Here is a 10,418-nt window from a genome sequence, read left to right as displayed (position 1 = left end):
ATTGTGTGGGCGGTGTGTGTTTTTTAAAGTGTGCAGTGCTCGGATTCTGCTACGCACACATTTTAACATATATTAAGAAATACATTTTTACGCTAGTTCTATGATTTTCACTCCCCGCAGCCCTCAAAAACCTTCACTGCAGTCGAAGTATCAGTAGTGAACGGAGTCTGTGGGGAAGTGGAATCACTGAGGAATCTACGTAAGTGCCGACAATCGACCCCCGTCTGTCACTTAGCTGGCACACTTCCTCTTGTTGGACTTTCTGCAGCTGTTGTGACTACAGAAACAGCCGAGACGTATGCATCGCAGGCCCCAGTCTCGGAGCTCGCCCGTCGACACTTGACATGGCCGGGGATGTTGTATACGCAGATATCAAGATGCCTGGGACTCCTTCACGCACCAAAGAGCGGAGAGCAGCAACTCGGCGCTGTAAGTAGTTCTTTATTATTACGTTTTTTAAAGCGCTGCTCGGTGCTGCAAAGCCGTTTCAGGGAGCTTGTCGAGGACTGGGGGTTTATATTGCAAATTAAATGTATAATAGTTTGTTTTATATTGGAAGTTAAGCCTGGATTAGATGATTCTTCTTGTTTAATGAATATATCTTGTTGAGCGGAAAACTGGACACATTTTGAAATATATGCGATCTAAACCAAATTAACCAGTTGTAGGCGGAGCCTTACATTTGATGCCATGGTGCGAGAGTAGGACTTCCGATTTAGTGATGTCTTGTTAGCACTAATATTTCAACGCTGGGCACATGCCCCTCGAATGTAATACCCATCTCCAAGCAGCACATAACTTTGTAATAAAAACTAAAATCAAACCCGCACGAACCCGAGAGACACAATTAAAAGTATGTTTATGGATCTACGTCCCCATTGTTTTCTCTTCTAACTATTTCTGCTAATTGGCCAGTTGGACGCACCATAGAGGATCTGCACATTTCTCGGGGATTCTCACATCTCTCGGGATTCTCACATCTCCTGAGGATTCTCACATCTCCTGGGGATTCTCAAATCTCATGGGGATTATCACATCTTGCAGGGATTCTCACGTCTCTGGGGGATTTTCACATCTGCTGAGGATTCTCACATCTCACGGGGATTCCCACATCTAGCAGGGATTCTCACATCTCGCAGGGATCCTCACATCTCCTGAGTATTATCAAGCCTCCCCTGGATTCTCAAACCTTGCGTCGATTCTCACATCTCTCTCTGGGATTCTTACATCTCCTGAGGATTCTCACATCTCACAGGGATTCTCACATCTCCTGTGTATTCTCACATCTCGCAGGATTCACTCATCTCATGGGGCTTCTCACATCTCGAGATTCTCAAACCATGCAGGATTCTCTCATCTCGCGGGGATTCTCAAACCTCAACAGGATTCTCACATCTCGCGGGGATTCTCACATCTGGAGGGGATTCTCACATCTGGAGAGGATTCTCACATCTGGAGGGAATTCTCAAACCTCAACAGGATTCTCACATCTCGCCGGGATTCTCACATCTTCCAAAGATTCTCACATCTCCTGTGGATTTTCAAACCTCTTTGGGATCCTCATATCTCGTGGGGATTCTCACATCTCGGCTGTATTGAAAGCACTGCCTTTATTTTTACATTGTATGTCTTGAAGTGCCTTGGAATAATTTTGCTTGTGACTATGTGACAGCTAGGTCTATTCAACTAATGGACTCAGAATAAGTTAGCAAAGTGAGGATAGCATTCCACCTCTTCAGGAGTTCTAGTCCGAGAGGCCATTGAAACTCCTATGATTATCCCAAATCAACGTATATTTAATGTGAAACATAACACTACATTTAAATAAAACAACAACACTGTTTTTAATTCAAGCTGCTCTGTTAGTCCTTTAGTGCAAGGGTCTCCAACCTTTTTCATAATAAGAGCTATGTATGTTCAATGAAAATCCTCCTGAGCTACTAATTTACTAGTGTTGCAACGGTGACCGTATGGGCTACGATTACATGTACGATTCTTAGCATTCTTAGCATTAATGACCTCAGTGCATCAGGAAATGTTGCTAGCAATAAAGAAGAATGTTTTAATCAATTTGGAATGCCTGTGGGTAATACATAACAGTCAAAGCTGCAATGGCCCTGGCACCAAGGTAATATTATGATACACAAGTCTCCCTAACGCCACATGACGTATCACTCCTATATCAGATATAAATATAGATTTTGTGAATTCAACCATTTTTCTCCGATCATCAGTTTGTGAAAAAATCGCCTGAAAATACTCACATTTCATCTCAAATGCATGCTTTTCAATATTGGTATGCATATAATAACTAAACCAAGCAAAAGCTTCTAGTTTTGTCTAGTTTTGTCGGGTGGGCTAAGCACAGGAGCAGTACTTACAGGTAGCTGGGGAGCTACTGGTAGCTCACAAGCTACTCCTTGGAGAAGCCTGCTTTAGAGTGATAACTGACTGAGGCACATCAGAAATGAGAGATGTTCTGTGTCCATCAGCAGACAGAGTGAACCTGGCTAGGGCCATTATCAGTCCAGCTTTGGTAGCCGCTCTGCCTTTTGCTTGGGTGTGTCGCAACAGCAGATTGGTCACACCGTGGTTATTCCAGAGATTGTTCTCAGAGGAGCAGGTTGTTGTGTTCCTATGATGTGAAGGTTTCAGCAACTAATAGTCAGAGCTTTAATACTCTAAACAGCTGTCTGTTTTCATAGTACCTTGGCAAAGGGTTGCGCTTGAGGGGGATGTGTTTTTTTTCAGTCTCTTGTATTCCCATTCATGGTAGCCCGAAGAAGAGTTTAAATTCACAAAATGAGTGACAAGAGATTTTGGTCAAATAATTTAAATTAAGAGTCTTGAACTTTAGAACCAGAGGATTGAACTTTGGAGAAATTAAATGTTTTGAAAAGAGGCTTAAGCCATATTTATTATAGTGTTATATAGGCACTATGTAGTGTCTCTAGGGTCCTAAATTGCAATTTCTTAGGATTCACTATTTAAGAATACTGAACGTCAAGTATGAAGAATGAATTTAGTAAAAGGGGCCTCAGTTGTGGACCAAGCTGAATGCATTCATATTATAGTGATCCGATCTAGACACTAGTAGGTTGGTATACAAAATACACAATTTTAATGGGTTGCAATTCAACCTTCGTCATTAATAGGCATTAGGTAAGTCACAAATTGCGACCCAATATGATTGGCTACAATCACAGGGATGGTGGTCTGTGATTGCTTTTCAATAAAGCGTTTTTTTTTATGCAGCCCATTTTCCTGAAAAGAATATGGCATGCGTTTCTATTTTTTTTTAAAAGATTTACATTTTTTATTAGTAAGCAGTGGTCCTATGGATTACTTCTAATAAAATGTGTTTTTAAACATTCACAAAGGGTAAAGAGTCTGTTGGGGACACCGTCCTGTCTATGAATGTGTTACAACTTCATTTGAGCATTTTTATAGAGGACTATAAAGCAAGAGCGCTGTAAATACCAACGGTTAAATCAAAACAAAGCAACTGTTATAATTCAAATATAACTCATTGTTATACCATAAAAAACATTAGGTTAACATACCTTTAAAAGAATTGTCAGGACTTAAAACATGGAAAAATTTAAAATTTTCTTTCCACTGAACAGTTCTCTAGCCAGAAGTTACCAGACTCCTTCAACCTTAACCGCCACTAGCCCCAGTCACACATGAACAAGCTCACTGCAACTAATGAAACCTGCCTGGAAGCAGGGTCCTCTAATCTACATTTGCTTCAAGCAGCGCGAGCACCAGATTTTTACTCCTGATTATCTGAACCAGATCCAATTTACTAACAGTTTTATATAGCATTCTATGGGAGCCAAGAAGAAGGAAATCATTTTGAATCAACTCATAGCTTTCGGAAATATTGAGACACTTTTCCATCACAATAACATCAGAAATTTTCCTAAACCCGGCTTTGGCCCGTTTGCGCACTATTTTAGATCAAACCAAATCCCTGATTCATTCGCAAGTTTGGATAAGGGGGTTGCAATGTTAAGAACAGGGATTGCATATTTTATATCTTCCCCAAAAAAATCTGACGTTTGCGGAAAAACCACTGCATGCTCTTATAATGGACTTTTTGATGTGATTGCTTATCTGGTGCGCTGTACAAATCAACAGCATAAAATAATTCACAAATATTCCTGTATGTGATTCTAATTTAAACCTAAACATATATTGTGCAAAATTTGCAAAATAATAATCCCTAAGATTAGGGAGTGCTAGCCCACCTTTCGCCACATCCTCATATAAAGTGCTTAATGCAATTTGTGCGATTTAATTTTTCCAAATGAAGGACGTAAACATGGATTCGATCTTTTAAAAAAAGATGCAGTTAAGAAACACGAAATAGCTGAAAATAAAAAACTAAATAACTGGAGGACTGACATCGTAATCAACAAAACCCTCCCCATAATGGTTATTGGAAGAGAGTTCCAGCGTGAGAATAAATCCTGTATTTTTAAAAGCAACGGGGAGAAATTTCAATCGTATAGATCCGCAATCCGTGGTGAAAACTTCATTCTTAAATATCTTTTTGTTTGAGAATTTGCATACAAGATGATATCTATATGTAGAACGACTGGCTTACATTTACATAGTATTATATCTGTTTTCTTTTTGTTTATTTTATTCCTGTCGAGACCCTCATAGTGTGCGAAAATCTCAAAAACTTTCGTCTGGATGCCCTATCTCACAATCGAGAATTAACATAATGTTGTCCACGTATAGTTTAATTTTCCCCATTTCCCCATAGATGGCACGGAGGGCAAATAGCTTCATTGTCTCGGATTGCAATGACTCGATGAAGAAGGCAAATAAAATAGGGGATAGTGGGCAGCCTTGTCTGGTCCCTCGCAACACACTGGTTTTCCTGACCTCCGTAGTATTGACAAAAATGTTGGCTTCTGCATTTTGGTACACTCTTTGTATCAACCTCGTGATCGGGGGGGCTATGCTACATCTAATCAAGATGCAAATTAATGTCTCCAAGACCACAAGGTCAAATGCCTTCTATGCATCCAGCAAGAGCACCAGGGACGGTATGTTCTTGGTCTCAAAGTAATCTAGTGCTTCGGTTAAATAGTGCGTGTTCTTCCCTAACTGTCTCCCTACTATGAAGCCATTTTGATCAGTATGGATTAGATTTTGTACTATTGCGTTGAATCTGTTAGCTAAAAGTTTTGTAATCATTTTATAATCTGAGTTCAATAATGTAATTGGACGATATGAGTTAGGATCGTCACCATCCTTCCCCTTTTTTAAAAAGCTTACTACCTTCCCTTTGTGAAATGACGTTGGTATTGGGCCCCCCTCTACCATTGTATTGGCAACCAGTAGAAAGTATTCAAGTAGATCCCCTGAGAAGTCTTTAAAAAATCCCGCTGGTAGACCATCTGGTCCACAGGCTTTGCCATTGTGAAGGTTCCTAATAACCTCCATAAGTTCTTCTTTAGAGAAGGGGCACAGGATATGTACCCTCTCAATCTCAGATGGTGCTGGGATCTACTGTTCTTGAAGAAACTTCTCAAGGGACTCAAAATGCATAACCCCTGGTTCAAGGCCTGCACGCTCCCCTGCAGCTCCACCTGCCAGTCGTTCCACAGCAGAGCCCCTCCGAGCAGGGTTCGAGCCAGCAGCCCAATCCTGCGCTGCAGTTCTTTCTTGCCCCTGTGCACCTGGTTTTGTAGAGTAATCTCCCCTTGGTCTGTATTGTTGTTCCTCATTGTTGCCTCGTTATTTTGTAGTGTTCACTGTGCTTTTTGATTTCTTCCCCGCATTCCTCACTGTTGCCTCGTCAATTCCCATCGCAGCTGCCCCTGCGGCCCCACCCCCTGATCCCTCCCTCTGCACCCGCCCCCTCCCCTACTTATGCCGACCGCAGGAGCGGTGATGGTGCGCCTAAGGCAAGCCCACCTGTGCCCGTCCGAACCTGGACCGTGCCCAGTGCCAGACCCCATGGCGCCCCTGAGTGCCAAGACACCTCACACCGCGACGACACCTACACCCTCCCCTCATTCAATGCCAGCCGATCCACCACCTGCTTCCAGGCCACCCCGAAGAACACCCACGGACCCTCCACCTGCTGACACTGCAGCTTCACCAGCCAACGAACACTGGTATGCCCCACCCGTCCCACCGGGACAGGCCAAAACAATCTCAGATGCATACTACTCAACACATGCTCAGTTCACAAGCATGCCGTCAAACTCTGGGACCTTCTTGACTCATCCTCCTCAGACGTCGCCTTCCTGACGGGGACCTGGATGAATGCCTCCTCAGCGCCTGACATAACGATTGGCATCCCGGACGGCTACAAGATCACCCGCAGGGATCGTAACAACAACCCAGGAGGAGGACTCACCATGGTCCACAGGAACTCCATCAGATTTTCAACCAACACCGATGATTCCATCAGCATGGCTGAACACCTACACTTCCAGATCCACGTAGATCACAACACCACACTCAGAGGAACCCTTGTCTGCAGACTCCTGGGACCCCGACCACAGTTCAGAGACTCCATCCCTGACCTCATCAGCACGCACGCCCTCGCCTCCACAGACTACATCCTCCTCGGAGACCTGAACTTCCACCTTGATAACACCAATGACAGCAACTCCACAAACCTGATCGACAACCTCGCCAACACCGGACTCAAACAGCTCGTAACGACACACACCCGCTCCGCCGGACACACACTCGACCCCATCTGCTATGCCAGCAACCACGTCACCTTCAGCCACACCACCAAACTCCATTGGAGCGACCACCACTTCATCCACTTCTCCTTCGAGAAACACACTGCACACAACCAACCGCAACAAATCCCATTCCGCAGCTCGAACAAAGTTACCGAAGACCAGCTCCTAACCACCCTTGCCTGAAACCCTCCATCCGAGCCCTCTGACACCAACGCAGTGGCTCACAAGTTCAGACAATGGATCAACGACTGCGCCAACACCCTCACCCGATCAGGAAACCCTCAAACAGGCGCACCGACGCAAGAGCCATCTTGTTCAACACCGACTTCCAGAATTCCAAGCAAACCTGACGAAGACTCGAGAAGTAGTGGCGCCACGACCAGACACCAGACAACCACGCAGCCCTCGTGAACGCCCGACTCAAACACCACCAACTCATCCGATCTGCCAAAAGTACCTCTTTCAAGGAATGCACTGACAACAACACACACAACAGCAAGGAGCTCTTCAGCATCGTGAAAGAACTCACCACCACTAGATCCAGCTCCAATGACATCCAACCGTCGCAAGAACTCTGCGACTTCCTGGCCACATTCTTCCATCGCAAGATCGCAGATATCCACAACAGCTTCGACACCCAGACACCGACAACAGACGCCTACCCCCGTGAATCAACGCCCACCGAACACACTGACCTCCTCCTCTCCCGGAACAACGTCAATGACAAAAACAGCATCAAAATCATGAACACCATCCACTCCGGCTCACCTTCCGACTGCTGCCCTCACCTCATCTTCAACAAAGCAAGCTCCATCATTGCACCCCAACTCTGAAAGATCATCAACAACTCCTTCGAGACCGCCACTTTTCTGGAGAGCTGGAAACACGCTGAGATCAACGCCCTACTCAAGTAACCCAAGACGGACCCAAAGGACCTCAAGAACTTTCGACCCATCTCCCTTCTCCTGTTCCTGGCGAAAGTCATTTAGGAGACCACCAACAGACAACTGACCCACTTCCTGGAGGAGAACCACATCCTGGACTCCTCCCAATCCGGCTTACGAAGCAATCGCAGCACCGAAACCGCCCTCATCTCCGCCACCGACGACATTAGGAAACTGCTGGACAACTGTGAAACCGCTGCCCTCATCCTCCTGGACCTCTCGGCCGCATTCAACACTGTCTGCCACCACACCCTGCGCACTCGCCTCCACGATGCAGGTATCCATTACAAAACCTTGAACTGTATCACCTCCTTCCTCACCGTCAGAACACAGGAAGTCTGCCTCCCCCATTTTGTTCCAAAGCCACCACAATCACCTGCGACGTACCCCAAGGATCATCCCTCAGCCCAACACTTTTCAACATCTACATAGCACCACTTGTCAACATCATCTGAGCACAGTGCCTCAACATCATCTCGTAAGCCAATGACACCCAGCTGTTCTGACCAAGGATCCGGGATCGACCACCGCCAAATCCAACCTCCACGAGGGAATGAAGGCCGTCGCAGACTGGATGAAAACCAGCGTCCTGAAACTGAACTCTGCCAAAACGGAGGTCCTCATTCTCCGCTCCACCCCCTCCGCATGGGATGACTCCTGGTGGCCGGCCACAAGGGGAGCTGCCCCGACGCCCACCAACCACGCACGCAACCTGGGATTCATCCAGGACTCAACGCTCTCCATGACCCAGCAAGTCAACGCTGTCTCCTCCTCCTGCTTCAACACCCTCCGCATGTTCCACAAGATCTACATATGGATCCCCACCAAAACCAGATGGACGGTCACCCAAGCCGCCGTCAGCAACAGGCTGGACTATGGCAATGCCCTCTACGCGGCCAAACGTCAGAAAAGACTCCAATGCATACAAAACGCCTCCGCACGCCTCATCCTTGGAATCCCTCACCACAGCCATATCACCGCCCACTTGAGAGAACTGCACTGGCTCCCTATCAACAAGAGGATCACTTTCAAACTCCTCACCCAAGCTCACAAAGCACTCCACAACGCCGGACCAGCATACCTCAACAAACGTCTCACCTTCTACACCCCGAACCTCCATCTCCACTCGGCCAAGCTTGCACTTGCCAACGTCCCACACATCTGCCAAACGACCACCAGTGGCAGATCATTCTCTCACCTCGACCCCAAGAGATGGAATTCCCTCCCCACACACCTGCGACAGACCCAGGACCTGCTGACCTTCAGGAGACTCCTCAAGACCTGGCTTTTTGATCAGTAGCTGCTTCATCCCCCCCCCCTTCCAGCACCTTGAGACCCTCACGGGTGAGTAGCGCGCTCTACAAATGTTTGATTGATTGATTAATAATCGATTGTTTTTGTCTACAAATATGTCTATATATGGTGCAATGTTGGTAATAAAAAAAAAGTTAAAAAGAAAAACATCTATAATGCCCTTACATTATTTCACCAATGCTGACCGAATCCTTGCTCCACATGCCGGTAACAGGGCATTTCAACACATTTATCCGATTATTCACAGCTTGTTCCTGAGCCTGCCATGCAAGGTACCTCCCTGTGAAATTGCTTTCTTCATATACCTTTTGCATATAAGTGTGATTTAAGTTTTCACATTTTAGATAATATGCCTTACTTAGTTCCCGTTTAACCTGATCAAGCTTTCTTTGAATAAGGCCAGGGGGACTTCTTAATAAACAAGGTCAAGGTGCCAGTTTTGAAGGGGGATAAGCTTGTCAGGTGTGAGTGAGATGGCGAACCACTCACCACAGCTTTCGGGAAGGGAGAGTGCACATGCTAAAGGGGGTGTGGTTTGGTGGTGGAGTGGGGGAATTGGGAGCAAGGGGTTAAAAAGAGATCCATCTTTACAATCAATCCTCAAATTCAATTTCGTGATTAGAACTGCCCGCATAATTTAGTACATGCATCAAGGAATAATGGGGGTAAATTTAATACTGCTAAGTCTTGATAAATGAATACAATACGTTTTATTAATTGGGGGCAATATTGCTGTGCTGAGTGCTCTGTTAATAAGCAGAGCGTCAGGGGCTCACTCCATATGCTAGATGGCTTATTTAATTCAGATTTTTATTTTATAACTGGACTTTCAATGATTAAGTAATATATAGTGTTACAAGATAAGAAGAAGAATATTCTTAACGTGGTTTCTCTGAATGTTAATGGCCTTCATAATAAAAAGAAAATGCAGGCTATTGAAACCTGGATTAAAACGACTCATATACCGGTGGAAAAATTAGTGGAATTTTCCATGTTTACATCCTGGGCAGCATAGCGTGGTTTCTCCTCTTCCCATGCAGCACATTGGGGGACTGCGATTTTTTGGGTAAAAAATTTGAAGCAGAAGTGGTAAATTTTGAAAATGATAAAAATGACTGGTGAGGTGCAGGTTGTGGTTAAGAGGCTTCACATTTGTTAGCATGTATGCCCCAGTTGAGGATAATGCTTAGCTGTATGAAGAATTATTTCAATCACTAATACGAATTCCCAGTGAATTAATTAGAGGGGGAGATTTTAATTTCCTGCAAAACCCTAGGATTGATTCTTCAGTTAAACCCAACAGCCAATTAAAACCAAAGACTTTTAAAGTTATTTAAAATTATAGTAAGACCCTAGTATTAATTGATCCAACGTACCCTACTAAAATGGAGTATATCTGTTTTTTGGGCAGATGTTGCCCTTCTTCCCATATATA

General features: G+C 44.9%; 1 protein-coding gene across 1 annotated transcript in view; it reads left to right on the top strand.

Annotated features, from left to right (window-relative positions):
* The first annotated feature begins 287 nt into the window (after positions 1–287).
* LOC147700914 (killer cell lectin-like receptor subfamily B member 1B allele A) overlaps positions 288–10,418 on the top strand; it is a 382,529-nt gene continuing 372,398 nt past the window's right edge. Inside the window, exon 1 of the mRNA XM_086929771.1 lies at positions 288–429. Coding sequence (XP_086785897.1) covers positions 345–429 — 85 coding nt within the window. The 5' untranslated portion in view covers positions 288–344. The remainder of the gene's footprint in view (positions 430–10,418) is intronic.

This window comes from Lissotriton vulgaris, chromosome 7, assembly GCF_964263255.1.
Source record: "Lissotriton vulgaris chromosome 7, aLisVul1.2, whole genome shotgun sequence".
Taxonomy (NCBI): domain Eukaryota; kingdom Metazoa; phylum Chordata; class Amphibia; order Caudata; family Salamandridae; genus Lissotriton; species Lissotriton vulgaris.
This window is presented reverse-complemented; position numbering and strand designations above follow the sequence as displayed.